Source organism: Pleurodeles waltl, chromosome 10, assembly GCF_031143425.1.
Source record: "Pleurodeles waltl isolate 20211129_DDA chromosome 10, aPleWal1.hap1.20221129, whole genome shotgun sequence".
Classification (NCBI taxonomy): domain Eukaryota; kingdom Metazoa; phylum Chordata; class Amphibia; order Caudata; family Salamandridae; genus Pleurodeles; species Pleurodeles waltl.
In genome coordinates this window covers 284616609-284636619 of record NC_090449.1, presented here as the reverse complement: position 1 = coordinate 284636619, position 20011 = coordinate 284616609, and the positions used below count along the sequence as shown (strand labels likewise).

At 42.5% G+C, this 20011-nt stretch overlaps 1 protein-coding gene across 3 annotated transcripts in view; it reads right to left on the bottom strand.

Moving 5' to 3' along the window:
• ERCC4 (ERCC excision repair 4, endonuclease catalytic subunit) overlaps nucleotides 1–20011 on the bottom strand; it is a 232308-nt gene that overhangs the window by 130232 nt on the left and 82065 nt on the right. For all 3 annotated transcript variants that reach the window (XM_069210419.1, XM_069210420.1, XM_069210421.1), the window contains 2 exons: nucleotides 9723–9903; nucleotides 1094–1222 (listed from right to left, as the gene is read on the bottom strand). In XM_069210419.1, coding sequence (XP_069066520.1) covers nucleotides 1094–1222; nucleotides 9723–9903 — 310 coding nt within the window. The remainder of the gene's footprint in view (nucleotides 1–1093; nucleotides 1223–9722; nucleotides 9904–20011) is intronic.

Below are 20011 nucleotides of genomic sequence, written 5' to 3'. Positions count from 1 at the left end.
GGCTCTGTGGAGGTCCTCTCGTCGGTCTGGGCTGGTCTCCCCTGCTTCCGGTCGGGCGCTGTTCCTCTGGGTTCGGGTTCCGCCGCTTCCAGGCCACTGGGGTCCTCCTCCGATGTCCTCGTCGCCGTCTCTCTCTTCTTTCTTCGGTTTGTCGTCGCCGCCGTCGTTCTCCTTTCTCTCTTCCTCCCCGGCTCTCCCCCTCTCGACCGGAGCTTCCGTCTTTTGGCCGCCTGGTGGCCAATCCGGAGCCTCCTCGTCATCGGAGGTTGCCGAGGCAACCTCAGGACGCTGGCCTCGTTGCGGACGCGTTCCCAGGGGAACCTGGGAACGCGGCCGTAGCGGTTCCGTTTCTGCCGGTTCCCCGCTGTTGCCCGGGGCGGCCCGGTCACAAAGACATTCCGCCCAAAGTACGAGCCTTGGGCCTTTTTGAATTCTGAACACTGTACTTAAAGCTGAGGTATTGTTTATTATTGCATCTACATAAGAGCACGTGGAAGCGGGCATATGGGATGGAGTTACAGATACAGACCTGCCTGGAAGATAAGGTGGGGTGGTTGAATGAGAAAAGAAGTTAGGTGTGTGTTTTAGGCTTCTTCACATGTGGGTCTTAAATGATGCCCTTTAAAATTCAAGTGTAAGTTATCCTGGAAGGTAACCAATCTAATAATGAGGGGTGCTCATCTGCACGTTAACATTAACTTTGGAATTTGTTGTGATGCAGGTTTTCCTTGTTCCTTTGAAAACTCACTAAAATGGTATTACACAAAAAACCCACAAACATACCTTGAAACGTTCAAATATGACCGACAGTTCACAAAATGCAGTATGTTGATTCTGGTGCACAGGAGGAGCTACATGGTACTGTAAGACTGGCCCAGCACTAAGAATACCCCTTGAACAATAACTTGAAAGACCAGTTGGAGCTGTAACTGGTTTTCTCTTGAACTGAGTCCAGTATATCACCTCGCACACAGTATATGACAAAATAGACTTTAAACTTCACCTAACCATATTCTAGCAACAAGAATATCTTAGGGTAGGAAAGAAATTCACTGCAATGACATTAGAAGTTTCAAATTAATGAGCCTCATACCTTGCTTCTCCTTAGGTTCTTCTTTTACCACTGCTTTCCCTTTTTTATCCTTGCTTGCATCTGGAATGTGATAAACTCTCGCTCGAGCATGAACAAACATGGATGTGCTTGAGTCGAGGAAAAGCCAACCTTCAAGAAAATGAACATCCATTAAAACACTAGAACAGAAATCAACATGAAACCTCACGACTCTAAAACCAGAGTAGCCTTGTAAGAAGTTCTAGGACAACATTTAAGACCCTAAAAAATAATATAAACTGGTTTTCTCAAAGTTCTGTTGTGCTTTGGATTTCAAGAACAATGTGTAGTCTTGGCTGGAGTTTCTAAATTAAGGTAACCCAAACCAACATCTGTCAATTACATAAAATAAACAAATATAATTGCAGTTTTCCTTCTTCACGGGCCTTTTTTCCCCTCCACTCAATGCAATAGTTTCAACTGGCTTCAATTTCTGTGCTCCTCTGACACAAGCTGACCAGTGCTGCTAATTTATTATTCTATTCAGCGATCTATGTGAATTAAAACCAATGATTTAAATGGATGATAAAATCTGAACCTAAAATAATGAACAGCCAGGCAGGAACATAGGTACACGTTTGTTGAATGACCAAAATAACAGTACACTCATCAAGCATTCGTATGTCCAGTGCCTATTTGGTCACAGCATGCAGTGGGTTGTGTCAGTGGTTGGAGGCTGCCACAATGACCTTTTGATTAAATAATTCTAGCCAGTTGTTAATTACCAAATGGTCTACAGTTTACACTTCATGACGCATGAGGGTTACAGAGTAAGGCTACCTCCATATCCAATAAATGTTATAGATTGGTAACAGATCACTCCCCCAGTTCAAATTTTCTCTCTGAAGACCGCAGTGATGTCGGAAAGCAGGGAATCTATAGATCCTTAATCATCAATATACAAGACTCCATTTCTAGTCTGAATGCTGCTTGTGAAGCTGACATAATGTCAAGCATTGGAAAATGACACTTTTTGCCCCTTGCGTAGTTTCAATTTCTTTCTACCAGCTTGTACAACTTAAATACTGACACAGAATATACTTTGGAGAGTTTGACTGACACAAGGGCAAGATTCCTCCCCAATGTGCTAGGGATGCATCCCAGAAGGTAATATTAGGACCATTTTTTGAGTCCCGGGACAGATTGAGGCATTGCTCTGACAATGGCTCTGCCAAATAAGAAGTTACATACCGGTAAATTCAATACTGCAGCATTGGCATCTTTCATCGATTCACATTCCTGACTTATCTCCTGATGGCAGGATGGGAACCCCCACTTCCCCCCGGCCAATATTAGTAAAGCAGTATACCAATACTTCAATTAACATTGAAAATAAATGGACAAACGTGATTAGACCATCTCTAGCCTACCACTTCATTATGTGACCTAAACTTTGGTCAATCAGGTGGAGGGGCTCAGGGTCTAACCTTCCCCAGAGGCTCCAACAGCCAAATTTTCGTAGCTTGTTAGCAATCATGCTTTAGTGTCATTAATGGTGAGGATGGTGGGTACATGCGAATCTATGAAAGATACCAAGGCTGCAAAAAATGAATTCAGGACTGATACTGGACTTGTCAAAGTTTGTAGATGGTAGCTTAACTGAAAAAGCATTCATTTCTTCATCCCTTCATCCTTAAGTGACGGCCAGTAGAAAGACTGTTTTCAGAGAAAACATTTGAAGATATGCCTTGTGTGCTGGTTAGAATAGTTCTCTTATCATTTGGTATAGAACTGATTAATCCTCATGCTGGTGGTTCTTTCGTAGCAGTGGGAAGTTGTGAAATAAACCTGCATATATTCCTTGACCACCCTTGTAGAGAATAATGAGATTGCAGAAGGAGTCCTGAGACACTTAGAAATGGCTGCAGATGTGTACTCTAATAGACGTATATCTTAATCCCGATTATGCCTGCAACTAAATAAATACCTTCCACTACAGACAAGAAGCCACTCAAAACTGACTATTATTTTGTGTATACAGCCCTGGACTCAATTCTAATATGCAATTTTGTTACTTTATATCTACTATGTTTCTTGTTTTTCTTTTTCTCATTTTGTATGCTTAACCTGTTGTTATATATACAGTATTTGTTATTTGCATCTATACTTGTTTACGTATCTACTTCTCTGCACAGTGTTCTGATACCCTGATGGGTCTTGTTCACGCTATACAAAACTTGTCAAATAAATAAATAATGCCAAGATTAGTAAATAAAGGTAGTACATCATATGGAAGTATGATGATTGGAGAAATCTTATTTGCTGAGGCCAAGGTACAAAACCTCTACCATTTTAGAGAATACCTTTAAACAGCTGAAACAGTTCTAGGTGCTTTATAGCTTGGCAGAATATTTAGTGATATAAACTCTAGCATGGTAGTCAGGCGCAGGGAGGATGAGTTGTGATGTAAGACCCTGCCTTGATATTTGAATAATAGGAATGGGACTGTCTTTAATAGGAATGGAGTTTGAATCGCGAAGCCTGCAGATCTATGAGCCAGAATTTTGAGATCCAAGCAGGGAAGATTAATATGATGATACATGTTTAATTCTTTGGTTTCCTAAAGACCCTCAAAATAAGTGGTATTGAGGCAAAATGCCTATGAATCTTTTCTCAACCAGTGTGTCAAAAATGCTTATCACCCACCTCCCCACCCAGCCGAAAACCTTACATAGGGCACACGCAGGGGGACACTATCGGAATAGCAAAGGTGGGGGACTTGTGGAGGAACGGCACAGCCTTTCTTTCTCGGATCTCCAGGCAGAATACCAGCTGGCACCCACAGAAGCGTTCCGATACTTACAAATCAGGCAAGCACTGTGCATGACGCTACCAAAAGGGACAGACCCCTAAGAGTCCACCCCGCTCGAAGAGCGCATACTAACAGAATATATGCCTAAGAAGGACATCTCTCTCAAATACCGAAAACTCATCAACAACACCCCTGAGGTTTTGGGGAATTTGAAGTGCCAATGGGTGCGGGATCTGGGCGACTTGGACGATGGGCAGTGGCAAGAGGTTCTCTCGCTGACACTGGTGAAATGGAAACTAGACCTGGACTGCTGTATGCTGGCTGAAAGAGTGGTTTATACGAGCAGAGGATGCCCGAAGAAGTGGTCTCGAATTTGGGGAAAGTGGAACGCTATAGAGGGAGATTGTGCTCTCTGCCGAGCCATGTAAGAGCGGGGGGCTGTAGCCAGATATAACCATATGTTCAAGTTATGCTTTGACTTTGCAGGGGTGGGGAAGGAAGGAGTGAGCCCTGGGGATCCCCCAGAGGGAACAAACATGGTTAAATTACATCCTACAGTTGTCCAATACGCTACTGTAATATTTTTGGTTGCTGTTTATATGCAATAAAAAGAATGGTTAAAAAAAAACAAAAAAGCTTTCACACTACCAACTACATTTTGTAATTTTGCCATTTGGTGTTACAAACAGATAAAGTTGTAGGTTGCGCCATTATTTAAAAATAGGATCTGATTGATTCGCCTTTATTTCTCATTCGTGACAATCCATGTGCTTTCTGATGAGTTCATTTACTGTCTCCTTTTAGAAACCCCAGGGCAGTCCTACTGTTACTTTGATGTAGTGTGTCAATGCCCAGGGCACAGGTTGCTTCGCTTCTTGGGACAGTTGTTTGGATCTCATATCTCCTTGTTTACCGATAAAACAAAGCAAAGTGGAATGCTTTCAACGCAAGTCTGACTGCGCTCCATTCCAGGAGGTTAATATGTAGGTTTTGTTCTTGTGACGACCATACCCCACTTACTGACATATCTATTAGGTGTGCTCCCCAACTTTTCATACAAGCATCTGTGGTTAGACGAAAGCATGGTTTGATCTCATTTAGGTACTGGCCAATACATATGCTATTTTTTCCGTCCTCTTGTCCACCGGGTTATGAGTTCTTTCATGTTGATTGTCTGTACATAATAGTCCCAATTGCCCCTAATTTGTCTGCACTGCTAGCCCTTGAAGGGACCTCGTTCTCAGTCTGCAAGCCAGTGTGAGTGGGATGCAGTAAAGAAAGTATTTCTAGTAATAGTTTGAATTTTCTTATTGTTACCCAATGTCTTTAACTCATTTCCTTATTCACGCTAAATAGCCTTTTTATTATTTCTTGCAATAGATACTCCTTTAACTGATCTGCAAAGATGTTGCTCCGAAGAACCATATATTCTGGGTTGACACTATGACAGACTTACTGATGCAGAACGTGAAACCCTATTTCTTTATAAGACCTTTGGTTTGTGATAGGGCAGTAACTGTTTACTGTGATAATGGTGTTTTGATAAGGCAATCGTCGAGGAATGGATATATCATTCGCCCGGACGACTCAAGTGAGCTGCCACTGGAGTCATGGATTTTGGTGGACACACTGGGTGGTGACTTCAGACCAAACAGGAGTGATTGGAACTAGTAATGTCATCTGTCTACCAAGAATTGGAGGTTTTTGGCGTCTCTAATGTACTCGGAGATAGAACTAATCATCCTCTAAATCTAGTGATGCCATATAATTGTTCTTGTTTAACCAACTACAGTACACTCATAAAGGATAAAAAATGTAAAGTCTTTTTACAAACTTGTTTAATGCCCACTGATCTAGGGTGGACCTCCACTGCCAATTTCTTTTGTAGAGGAGTAAAAATCTTGAATACAATTCCAGGTTTTTCTCAGTTTTGAATATGGGTCCTATAAGATTTGTTTTTAGAAACAGCCTTCTTATTTATTGTTTTAGTGCCTCCAAGTAGTAGTGCTTCACCTTGATGGGCGATGCCTTTGGTGACACTGATGTAACTTTTATAATGTATCCATGATGAATTACGTTTAATAACCATCGATCAGATGTTAATGAGCTTCGCTAGGTGGAAAAATACGCCCTCATCTTTCCTCCCACCAGCAGGGAAGATGATGGAGGTGGGCTGCTCGAGTCCAATTCTTCGTCCTTGGTCATGGCCCTTGCTGCTTGACAAGCTTCTATGTTTCCTTTCCTTTATATTCCCTGTTTGCCTCCTCCTATATTGTGTGTTTTGGTTTGAGTTACAATATCTTTGCTTATGGGGACGAAAGGTGGATGAAGTGTCTGGCTGAAATGAGCACTTTCATTCCTAACTTTGGTAGTAAAAATATGGTTGTTTCTTTGTAAAGTAAAAAGAAAAATCGTAAGGCTTTCGCTGTGTTCACATCCGTTTTAATTGCCTGGAAGGCCCCCTCTACATGTGTTCCAAATAAATGTTGATCATTACGGGAGTGTCTATGAACTCTGACTGCACCTCTGGTCAGACGGTGGTGCTGTGCAGCCGGATACATGTCTTAAAACAACCTCCCATTGTCATTTGCTTGAAAGCAGTGTTGAATAACTAAGGCTGAATCTAGGGGGTAGTTGATGCGATTTTGCCTTTTCTGAGAATTGTTTTGGTTGTTCTTTGCAGTCCTTCAGGAGTATGTTGAGAAAAGGTGCTCTGGTGTTCCATAATTGTTGATCATATCTCGAAAGGGTGGCACTTGCATAGGCAGTTTACTCCCTGTTGCAGCCAATACTGCAATTCTATTCCCTATTGCATCTAGCCTTTTGTTTTCCTTATGTATGGGCACCACGCCTGGAGTAGCTGGGTTTCGTATCTCCTCTGCTCTGCAGCCAAGATCAGAGTCTGTTTTGACTGGTTCAGCAAGTATGCAAATGCTGCATTAGGTGCTGTGTATTTCGTTTTCAGTTTTGCTGTTAACATGGATCCATTCCTAGTGCACGATTCTTCATGCAGCTAAGAGCTTTTTCCTAACAAAATCAAGCACTGGGATTGTTCTGACTTGTGTCCTTTTTATCTTTGAAATCAAAAAGAAAGGATTTTTCATCTACTGTTGCCATTGGCAAATTAAGTTTTTCAGCAACTCTCCTAACTAGCATTTGCAAGGTGTAAGTGTCATCTAACGAGGAGTCTCCAGGAATCAGTTCTATGCTTGGCTGCTTTACGGGTGCATAGACCTCTTGATTATCTTCATAAGAGGAGTCTGTCATAATCAGTGAAATTAGCCCTTTCTTCATGATCTGGATCAGAATACTGTCCCACATCTCTTGTTGGTAATTTTGCTGTTTGTTCCGAGGAAGATTTGTCTATTTTCTTAATTAACCACACTTTTCATTTATATATGTAGTTTTTAATCACTAGTAAGTTATATTTAATCAAATAAATTGTTACTTTGTAATGGTTTAACAAATTAAACTATAGAGATCAATCAAATCAGTCTTATCTATTATTGATCTAGGTGTAAATTCTAGAGGAGGAGGTCTGGTTGGAGGCAATACTCTATAAAGGTCCTGCATAAAGCTTTATATGTCTTGGAGAAATTCCATGAACACTTGAACCACTTGAGAGGCATTAGACTATGAGATCTGTAATTTTTATGATTCATCAGAGTAGTATGGCTCTTGGTAGCCATAGGTTTCTTCTAGGTCTGGAAGAAAAAGGATATCAGAATTGTGTGGCCCATCTGCTTGAGTGGCATCGTATCATCATCAAAATATATTTGTTCCCTGTCCGACTCTGGATCCGAGAACCTTTCACCAGGTGAGGATGAATCATCTAAGTGCTGCTCCGTTGTCACTCATTAGTGATGCCAACTGTGTTAGGGGCAGCATACAAGTTGCTGATATCTGAGGCAAATCAGTGGCAATTGTAGTGTCAAGGGACACTGTAGATGGTGTCACTGTCACTAACAGTGATCACTTGGATAATGTGACAGATTTTGTTCTTGGCACTGTAGACGCTAGAGTTTTCGTTGATGGAATTTCCTACTTCGCAGCATTCATCGATGGAGGTGTTTTGGCAGTGGTTTACATCTTTGTCAACACTAGTGACTTGCTTGTTGTCAATGACGATGACTTACACAATGGTTAGTCAAAAAAGAAGATACCATCAGTGGCATAGTAATCTCAGAGTGCAAAGTCATCCGCTACGGTTATTGCGTCTATCATGAGGAATGTTTAGTCCCAGTAGACTGTCTGCTCTTTGTTGTTGGCTTCGTCTACGATGGACAGCGGGTGACAATGAGACTTTCAATTCTGAAGCAATCACTGACTTCTTCATTGCTTTTTCAAATCATTGAAATATAATTCTTAGTTGCAGATCGAGGAGGCATTGACTTTGCCTTCTTTTTCGCAGATGAAACTGCTGAAGTCACAAGTGTGATATCACCATGACCAGAAATATGACCTTTCAAGACAGACACAAAGAATCTTTTGGAGGGAGAAAGACTAGGTTCTGACAAGGCCCCAGTGAATGCTTCTCTCGATCCACTACCTTCTCATTTGCACTTCTTAGACTTTAAAAGCATTTTTTTCTGAAGATCCGCCTGGTGATTCGATAATAAGGAGGCAGAGAGGCTGCCATCTCTCTCTTTCAAGTTTTTGGTACTAAAAGTTTGACATATTCTGCAATTTTGAGATTTGTGATCAGATTTACTTGGCAATAAATACATTTTGTGTGTAGGTGACCCATGTAAACTTTATTGGCACCACACATTCCAAGTGGCACGAAGAGTGTCTGTGGCTGAGTGGATTCTGCCATGGTTTATTTCCCAAAATACCAAAATTGTACCTCAAGCTCTATCGAAGATAAAATAGTCACATGGTGACTTATATGGTCAGATGAGTGCATGCCAAAAGTTCAGTAGAGCGTCCCGAGCAGAGCCCACAGCATTCCCTCTTGCCTGAACAAACAGTAGCAAATCTGGCAGTTGAAGCTTCTGGGGAAGGTTGGAACCCTCCACCCCACCACCTTACTGGGCAGAGGCTGGGTCACATAATGTGGATGGGGTAGAAATGGTCTACTGAGGTTTGTGCACTTGTTTTGAGTACTAACTGCTGCCTATGTACACTGCTGTACTAACACTGGCTACCTGTGGTTCCCATCCTGATGTCAGGAGATAATTCAAGCATGTATACCTACAAAAGATTATTAGCATGAGTTATGTGTTGGTGAGATGGGACAGTGCTCTGTCATGGCATGCCTCATAAGCACAGCTTCTTGATAAGTGGATTTTACAACTGGCAAGTGTAGGATCCTACAATTTAGAAGGACTGTAAATGCCCCCATAAACACAGGGCATGGGAACTGTGGATGAATTACTCTGACTTCAGACAAGGATTTTGAAGTAGCTCATCTGGAATTGGACTATGACAGTAAAGATAAGTGCATACGGTACAACTCATGAAATGAAGTCAAAATCTTAAGATAAGATAATATTATTGTGTAATGCCAATTCTTTTTTTCTTTCTAATGATACTGTGCATGTTGGCAGGTCATTTATCACATTTTACACTGCTTCTGTTATTTGGAATTAGGAGCATTCAAATCACAGGATCGTTTGTCGTCAATGACAATCTCTGAAATGTCCTTCATGATATTACCACGCAACCAAAACTAACATTTTCCATAGGTAAAATGATCGTTAAACAATATGTTTTTGTGACATTACATTTTAAAAAGTCCTTTGAGAACCAGGCTTCAGAAAATTGAATAAGATTAATAGATATACAGCAAACAATTGCAGACACAAGTTTAAGCATCAATCAATATTTTTTAAAAATCCAAATAAAATCAACACATACCTGAATTTTTTCCAAATGCCTTCTCACTTGCTTGGAGGGATTCCAGAAGGTTTAGAAAAGTTACTCCATCATACTGAGAAAGATACTGCAACAAGGTGCGCAGCACTTTCAAATCCTGCACCAACGACTTTGTCTTGGCTCCCAGCTGGTGCCATATGGGATCTAAATAGTGACGAATTGTCTGAAAGTTACAAGGAGAGAGTCGAAGGGACTTAAAAAGGTAAAGAACAATCTCTTAACATAAAACCATAGGGTACTATGCAACCTGTTTCAGTGTTAGAATGTCCTGCAGGTAATATGCAGAGGCTATGCCAGAAAGGAAAATACTAAGAGAGTGGTACTGCCATGGGTAACTGTGCATCAGCTTTATATAGTACAACAGCATCAAAAAATATATACAATGTTGAGACCTGAAAGAATTGCTAAACGTCTTCGAGAGCAAAATATACAGTGTTTGGTAGAATCACCCAAAGTACAAAGCTTTTCTTGTAGGATTCGACCAATTAAATGGGCCACATCAGCATCACCTCCACTAGAAGGCCTTACTATACTTAAGAATGCCATGCAAGGTAAACAGTAAAAAAAGGGAGGTTGACTTATAGATTGATCAACCAAATTGAAATGCCTTGGATTTTCAAACTTTAGTCATAAATTACAACAATTTCACCTATAGGGGACAGATTATTGTACGCTGAATGTTCTTATTTCTCTTACTTGAAACAAGTTACTTACCTGCAACTATGGTTCTCCGATATTTCACAGATTCACATGCTTGAATACTTCCCCCTCGTCGAGATGGGAGTCCATGGTGTAATATAAAAGCTTTGCTTAAATGTACATATATATCTATATATATATATATATATATATATATATATACACACACACACACACACATACACACAAATGTATATACAGGATATGTATTAGGCCCTTGGCTTAGTAGCATATCGCAGTCCTTATGCATAAAAAGGACCAAACCAAGAGACAACCAATCACAACACACCACCCTCTAGAACCCTCCTGTGAGTAGCTGCCTTCTCTCAGATTTTCCAAGCACTAGCGTTGTAATGGGGATACTACAGAGAGAATCAAGGTGAGCTCCCCAAGGGAGGTGGGTGGGTCACATGTGAATCTATGAAAGTTCCAATACTGGAGTACCAAAGCTTCCAATACTGGAGAACCATAGTTACAGGTAAGTACTTGTTTCTTACTCCAGTATTGGAACTTTCATAGATTCACATGCTTGAATCAGAATAGTAAGCAGTAATTGTCACATTTTCTATTGATATAATCTGTAGATGTGCGAATTCAAAGAAGTCACATTTGACAATTAGAGAAGAAAACATAAGGAAAAGCAATTAATCACGTTATTTAGAAAATGTGACGTGAAAAAGAAGAAGCGGAAGGTGGGAAGAATGAGATGGCTCACCTTTATTGGTACAGATGACAAAGGACCGCTTGACCAACAGCTGCATCCCCGGAGCTCCTCCACATCCAGGAAATAATGCTTTGTGAAGGTATGTGGCATCTTCCACGTTGCGGCTAGGCAGATGTCAGGTAGGGATACACCTGAGAATAAGGCGCAGGATATGGATACAGCTCTGGTAGAATGTACACAAATCTTATCCTGCAAATGTCGACCAGCTTTCTGATGGCAAAAGAGTATGGCATTTACAATCCATCTGGAAATGGTCTGCTTAGTTACTGGGCATCCCATCCTCGGAGCACTAAAGGCTATAAACAGCTGGTTTGTTCGTCAAACTGTTTTTGTTATGTCCAAATAAAACTTGATGCATCTCCTAAGATCAAGCGAATGGAGAGATCTCTCTGCCCTAGTTTGAGGATTAGGAAAGAATGACAGCAGTACTACAGGTTCATTAATATGAAAGTCTGAAGGGAAGCGCATTGCAGGTCACTGTGGTTATGGGAGGCAGTCCACAGGGCAGGAGCCATTTAATTCAACTTCACGCTCCCGCCGTCGTGGGAAGCGCATTGCAGGTCGCTGTGGTTATGGGAGGCGGGCCACAGGGCAGGAGCCCTTTAATTGAACTTCGCGCTCCCGCCATCGCGGGAAGCGCATTGCAGGTCGCTGTGGTTACGGGAGGCGGTCCACAGGGCAGGAGCCCTTTAATTCAACTTCGCGCTCCCGCCGTATCGGGATGCGCGCGGGCAAAGCCCGGGCCAAGGGCGGGCCCGTCCTTCGCCCGGAAGAGGCTGGGCTGGGCCACATCCCTTATATTTTTGTTTTATGTCATGCTGACCAGCAGTGCTGAGGGAAGCGCGTTTTCAGCCGGGAGGAGGAGGTGGTGACTTGTGACGGGGCAGGAGCCCTTTAAAGACTTGCTTGCGCTCCCGCTACCGCGGGAAGCGCATTTTCACCCGGGAGGAGGAGGCGGTGACTTGTGACGGGGCAGGAGCCCTTTAAAGACTTGCTTGCGCTCACGCTACCGCAGGCCCGTCGGAGACCGGAGGAGGCTGGGCTGGGCCCCCCCCTCCTTCATCTGCATTGTGGTAGTAGCAGGTTTGCCAGTGCCTGGTCCCAGGTAACCTTGTTCTTTTCCTATACCCAGGGGATCCGTGCGGGCTGAGTCATCATTATTTACATTTCCCTTTGTTTTCGTTCTTGGGGGCCCCAGTCCTTGGATTGGACACGCCGTAGAGAATAATGGGGAAGCGTAAGGCAGATGATGTCCCTGCGCCACCTTCTGGCGCTAAAAAACACAAGAAACGAGCTGGTCGGAAAATTGATGACCCTTCTAAACCCATTAGGATTCAATTTCAAGCTATTGACTCCTTGTTTGAGGAAGTAGAGGCAATATTGAGGAGTCCATCTATTATTGCTCCTTCCATTCCTGCTACTTCAAGTGTTGAAGTTGCAGAATGTAACCAACGTAGGGATTCTCTGCATTTGGGTTCCAAGTCTGTAGTTTCTAGTGATAATCTCTGCTCCAATAGATTCCAACTCCTATCTACTTCTTGTGAGAGCCCAGGTTGCTCTCAGCCCTTAATTTCTGTGGAACCTGATACAGAGGAACTGGTCTGGCAGGCTCAACGCAAGATGTCACTCGAGCTGGAGAACGTTTCCCAGAAGCTGGACAATTAAAAATCTTTGGTAATGGTTATTTTGGGTAAAATTTCTGGACTATCTGAGACGAAGGTATTGTGTAATTGCAAATCGTTTAGCATGAATTACCACCTTCCTGAGTCGATTGGGGGGCCTAACGTGCTATCTTCATTAGACAGTGGGGACAATTCAGCTTCTCACCCTAAATATCCAAAGCGGGGGGCTAAGCCTACGAATATGGCAACAAATAAAAAGGGAAGTTGCCTCTCTTTATCCGACGGCAACCCCACCGATTCCGGTCGTATGCTTATTCCCGCTCCATCTAACTACGATCTACGTCCTCCCTGTACAAATCCCGTGTCCATGGGAGCTATGGTTGGGAAGGGTGTACGAGTGCCCGTAAGTCCACCCAGAATCCCACGTCAAGGTCAATCCAAATTCATTCAGGCAACAGTTCCCAAGGGGAGAAATGATGAGAGTAGGAAGGATGCATACATCTACATGACAGGGGTCCCCAGGTTACTTGCTGGGCAGAGAGAGTCTTATGATTCTCTCATTAATAAAGTTGTCTATTGGTTTCGCATTCAGAGGAAATGTTCTGTTATCCGTTCTGATATTTGGGAGGCACGTAGACATGCTCAACCAGACTCATATTTTGATTATATTTCAATCCTCTTTTTTGACACCTCTATGGTCGATAACCTTATGGCTTTTAACCTACGGACTCATTCTCTGATATCTGGTAGAAATATTGGAATTGGCCTCTGCATGTATTCTCCGGGGGGGGGGGGGGGGGGGGTTCAGGAAGGACCGATAGACCTTTCAATACTCACAAGGGAATGGCTCTGGGTCTACTAAATAGCAATCGATCAGCTCCCCCCGGTTATCTGATTTAGATTGACTAAACCACGTCTCTCCCTCAGTGCTCCCCACCTCAGATGCTATGGTTTATAGAGATAAACGATCAAGGGTTTTGAACCCAATCATATCCCAAGAGTTAGACCCACACCTGTGTCCTCTGTACTTAATATTGTATCTTGGAATGTAGCTGGAATAAGGAAAAAGTTGGGAGATCCTGGATGGGTAAATTTAATCTCTAAGCAAGACTTATGCCTTCTCCAGGAAACCTGGGCGGAAGAATTAATATATGTTGAGGGGTTCACAACTTATTTTGTCGCAGCTCAGCCTGCCTCAGGAGGCTTTGGTAGGCCTATGGGTGGGCTCATGATTTTAGTGAATAAGAAACTACAATGCGACCACTTTGTATTTCCCCTTAACTCATTAGATTTATTGGGTGTTAGACTTATATTTCACCCTGGTTTCACAGTGACCTTAGTCAACGTGTATGCGAGGTTCATCCCCCCCAATATGGAATCAAGGATACTTGCCCAGCTAGTCGAGCACTTGGAATCCTTGCATCCTTCTAACCATCTGGTGATAGGGGGCGATATAAATTGTTCTTTTGTATTCAAGAACCTTGTAGGTAATTTAACATCTGAAGAAGATGACTCCTGGGGTATTCCCCAAGTGAAGGATGACTCTCTTAGTATTGGTTCTTGTGCCGCTACACAGATGGCTTCCCTTTGCCTACGCCATGGACTCAGGGAATGTAATGGTCTGACTAGATCTGATCCTAATCGTGCCCCCACTTTCAAGCGGGGGTGTTCGTCCAGCACTATTGATTATTTTTTTGTTGATATCAGGCTTTGGTCACATATTCTGGACATGAAGGTTGAACTCCGTCACGACAGCGATCACTACCCTCTATGTCTTACTTTATCTAACAAAGCATTTGGGAGAATTCAACACCTAGAGACCACTGATGTTCCGATCCCTTCCCTAAACTCCAGGCAAGCTCGTGTTAGTTGGCCACAAGTTATATCCAACCCATTTCTGGTTAAACAAATTTATTCTTCCTTTCTACAGTTGTTCTCCGGTATTGAAAAGCAAGAGGTTGATAGTCTTCCAATCATGGAAATTCATGCTGAATTGATAAAATTTCTACAGAATGTTTTTTATAAAGAAACCACTGTGAGACATACTCTAGATGCTATCCGATCCAGGGAATGGTTCAACAATAACTGTGACCTTGCTAGGCTCAATCTTAAATTGGCCCTCCGCAAGCACTCACAGGAGGAGATCAGGACCGCTAGAGTCAGCTACAATAAGGCCCTGAATCTAGCGAAGAAAAACTGGGAATTTGAGATCTGGCAGAAGCTGCTGGAGGCAGTCGAAAATCGAGACGAGGGTTCTTTTTGGAGGTTGCTGACTCACAGGCAAAGAGGGTAAAGTTATTCCTAATTTTCACATCCAGCCTGAAAGATGGATGTCTCATTTTTCCGAGATTTATGCCTCATTTCAGCAACCACATTACGAGTCCTATGCGGGTGACAAATGCAGATCCCTTATTGAGGGTCCCCTGGAGGACATTGTTTTTACAATTGCTGAAACCACGGCAGCTATTAATTCTTTGAAACCCGCTAAGGTTACCGGTCCCGACAAGATACCGGGGGACCTGTTTTAGTCCGAACCCGTTATTTGGGCGTGGTACATTAATACCTTATCAAATGCCATTGCAGCAGGTAGCCCCATTCCGGACTCATGGCTCAGAGCCAAAATTATCCCTATTTACAAAAAAGGAGATGTGGGACTGCCAGCCAATTACCGCCCAATTAGCCTCATTGATAATCTTCAAAAGATTTTCTCTAAGCAAGTTCTTGACAGGCTAATGGACTGGGTCCAAGCTAACCAGGTTCTTTCTCCCCTTCAGGCTGAGTTTCGTTTAAAAATTTGCACTATGGACCAAGTTTTTTGATTTTTTTTGTTACTTTGGAAATATGCTACCTTGGCCAAACAAAATTTGTATGTTGCTTTTGTTGACCTTAAGTCCGCGTTTGATCTTGTTCCAAGGCAGAAACTGTGGGAAATCTTAAAGAAAACTGGCGTCCCGTTGAATTTGGTGCATCTAATCCAAAGATTACACAAGAACACCTATGCTCGAGTAAGATGGGGCAGCCAGGGGGAACTTACTGATCGTATTAATATCAGGCGGGGAGTACGCCAGGGTTGTATCCTGGCTCCTACTCTCTTCTCGTTGTTTATCAATGAAGTAGTGTAGTGCAAGTTGTAACTGACTGTCAAAACAATGCCCCTACTTTGAATAATACTAAAGTTCCAATCCTCTTATTTGCTGACGACTCCCTCTTGATCTCTAAAACACCTATGGGCCTTCAGGCCCTCCTGGATAGGTTTAGTGTGTTTTGTGCAGATCACGGATTGGAACTTAACTCTAGGAAAACAAAAACTTATGATCTTTGGTCCTGGTAGCTCAAAACGATGTAACATTCTGTATAACGAGGTTCCCTTGAGTAAGGTATGCTCTATTGATTATTTAGGGGTAAGAATCAGTAATGATATTAACTGGCAGGCCCAGGTAGGGAAAAGCTCAGCCCTCTTAGCACATAGGTCAGGGGCAATTTTGCGTTTTCAAATGTCTAATATTGAGAAAGTTGTTTCCCCAGCTATTAAAATTTATCTAGCTAAGGCACAGAGTGCCGCGGTCTATGTGCTGAGGTCTGGGGTTGCTCTAAATCTAGCAAGTTATCTGTGGAGAAAATAATTTTGCAAGATCACTCTTGGTATGTCCTCGTAGTACGCCCCTGGTTCCAGTGTTTTTTTAATCTAGGGTTCCCTTGCATTTCAGATGTAATAGCTTTAAGGCCTTTAATTTTTTGGGTTCGTATTTGGACTACCCCTGAATTAGTCACATACAAGGAATCTTTGCAAGACTTATTGGATAGACCAAACATACTTTCTATCCCCTGGTTCAAGCACGTTTCAGAATGGTTCCATACTTTGGGACTCAGTCACTTTTGGAACCAGCCCAATAAGTTAAGGAGGGCTCACAAGGACCACCTGAAATCTGCTTATTGGTCCCATGTTAGGGAAAAATATCTGCTCTGTACTTCACATGGTAGGCTGACGTCCCATTTCCTCGATTATAACTGGTTTCCCCAATTCAAACCCTTCCTGGACTTAATTACCGATCAACTAAGCAAAAGTTTGTATGCTCGATTTAGGTATGATAGTCTCCCTCTGAAGTCCTTTTCTAGTTCATGGAGCTCCACCCTGTCATCCGATAAATGCCCTTGCTGTAATGGTTCTGTGGAAACTGTAGTGCACTTTATGTTTATTTGTCCTGCCTATGGCATTGCCCGGTGGAAATGGCTCCGTCCCGTTTGTAGAAACATGGGGTTGAGAATGTGTAGAGATGCCCTCAGGCTGCTGTTGAGAGATTGCTCCTCTCCTCTAATTTGTGCAGTCAGCAAGTTCCTTGCGTCCGCTTGGCATATACGTACACACTTTTTAAATAAAAAAAGGGACTATAGTGATTTGTTATTAATTGTTCCCTGATTTTACCTTATTCTACTCAATTGTTTTATTAGTTGAATTTCTTATAAATTACCGATGAGGAAGTTAAAAGCAGTCAACAAAATGATCTTTGACATTTCCTTTTTATTTATAGGCCGGGGTACATATGTGAAGATTTATCTGAATTTTTTCTCCCTGTACTCTTGCAGATTTCTCATTTTACAGTACTCTTATCTCATTTTTATCACCTACTTTTTAATTTTGTTGTTATATATTTATTATGTATAGATCATGATTTTATTGTTGTAAGTTATTGCTTTGATGGTTATTTAGACCAAATAAAGCTTGCTTGAACTTGAAAGTCTGAAGGAACCTTAGGGATAAATTTAGGATTGGTGAGTAGAATAACCCTGACGTGTGTGAACTTCAGAAAGGTTTCTTGGACTGTAAATGCTCAGATTTTGCTGACTCTACTCGCGGAGGTAAGGGCAAGGAGTAGCACCACTTTCCATGAGAGATATTTGATATCCGCCCTGTGTATGGGCTAGAACTGGCTCTTCATTAGTTGTCCTAAGACTATGTTTAGCTACCATGCCTGAGGAGGAGATATCACTCTCAACAATGGCAGACATTGAGGAGAGAATTGCTTGCCGATACTATCCAGGCGTCTAACTTCCTTATCAGGCGATGTGGTTACAGGCGCAGAAGGGTTCCTAGAGCGCCGCTTGTGATATTACGGAATCTGGTTTTGGATGACCTGAAAGGCATGCAGGAGCATCATCTGTAGATTTATACTTTTTATCCAATTTAGGCAGCACCGCCAGTACTGTTGCAGGGTTATGCATTTTCTTTAAACCTTGCCGCCAAACATGGTCTATTATTGGAATGGCTCTGACGGTTTTCCTGTGTGGTTCCCTAACACCATACAGGAAACCGTCTTGCTGAGCTTCAGGCATCTGAATCTCAAACCGTGTGGCCGCCTGTTCCAAAAGGTTGTGGAAAGTACCTATACCTTCCGGAGGAGATTCCACCAATGGTGGTACTTGAAATTCAGGTGCTGGAAGTATAAATTCATCCCACTCATCTTGTAGTGAACAAATCTCGCCATCTTCAGCCCCGTCAACTGAAGAAGTTTGTGGATGAACCTGAGGGGAGCACTGTGGTTGAGGGCTAAGCAGCACCTGTGGTTGATGAGGTTGCGGAGGTGGAGGCGAAATGATAGGAATCACAGATTGTGGAGCATTTGCAAGCATTGGAAGAAAACGTTGTCTATAGTCTGCCAACATTGCTTGGAGATCCAACACCAGACCGGAAGGCAATGACACTAGGTCCTGTTAATGTTTATGAGGTGGCTGGTCGTAAAAGTGGTCATAATAAGAATCGTCATCCGAGTAATCTTGAATTTTAACCCTTAACAGGGAGGAGCTCCTAGCCGCTCCAAACATCCCATCTTCCTCTGAATCATCCTCATCCAAAAGGTGTGATGGCAATAACCTGGACACCTCACTTTGGGATGTAATAGATGGGGCCAAATGATGTATTGATATCTTTTTAAAAGTTATGTCTGTTAACGACTAAAGAGGTAAAGTCGACGGTCTCAGGATTGGTGTAGTCAACGAGAGCTGGATTGTGGTCGTCGACGGTGGAGGTGTCTACAGAACAATCGTCGCAGAAGCATCATCACTGGCTACCCCGTCAATGGAGGCGTCATCATTGGTATCCCCGTCGATGGAGGCATCATCGCTGGTGGTACCGTCAACGGGGGTTCCTGAGATAAAAATCGTAGACGGGAGCTTCATCGACGAGATAGTCCACGGGAGGATCGTCGACGAGCGTAGCGTCTACGAAGAATGAAGTCGCAGTGACAATATGGAACGCACCTCCGATGAAGATGATACCATCGTCGACGAGGACTCATTTGAGGCTGCGGTTGACATAGAAATAGTAAGTACTGTTGAAGTTACTGTTGAAGTTACTGTTGATATCAGATCCATCGACAAGGAAACCGTCGACAATGGTGCCATCGATTGTGCAGATCCTGTTTTTTTAAATGCATCTTTGATGCGCAGAGGTGGCGTTGGGGGAATCAGAAAAGGTTTTCTATTTAGATTTTAAGAGGGAACCTGATCCAACAGGTTTGTCAGCCTGCGCACGGTGTCGTAGAAGGGCTAAGATTTTTTTTATAGAGCCCTCGGATGACTTTTTAGCAATCTTTTTTGGAGGTTCTTTGGATGTCGACTGCTCACTATGTCTTTTTTTCAAGCGTTTTGGTGACAGACATAGAAGATGAGGCAATGTCCTCTTCAGAGAACCGGATTGTCCCTGGTCTTCAACCTTTGCAGCCAGAGCAGGAGACGACCTTCTCTGTCCCTTACGTCTTAGTAGAAAACATTCTACATACCTTGCAGTCTCTAGTTTTGTGGTTAGGATATAGAGAGTATATACATTTGTACTGTTATATATATATATATATATATATATATATATATATATATATATATATATATAAATGTACACACACACACATTATTACATTTAAGCAAAGCTTTTATATTACACTGAGGACTCCGATTTCGACAACTGGGAAGTATTCATGCATGTGAATCTATGAAAGTTCCAATACTGGAATAAAAATATTATTACTTAGCACAGACTACTGAGTAGTGACAATGTGAAAGGGTGGAGAGCATGAAGGAATGAATCTTCTGCTGAAAAAGACTGGGAGGCAAAATTACTGATTTCTGCATCTAGCTTTGGGGGCGCATTCAAATGTTAGTATTTGCAAAAGTGATAAGCTGATTTCAAGGGACCAAAAGAAATAATATCCCATAATCATTTCATATTCTCGTTT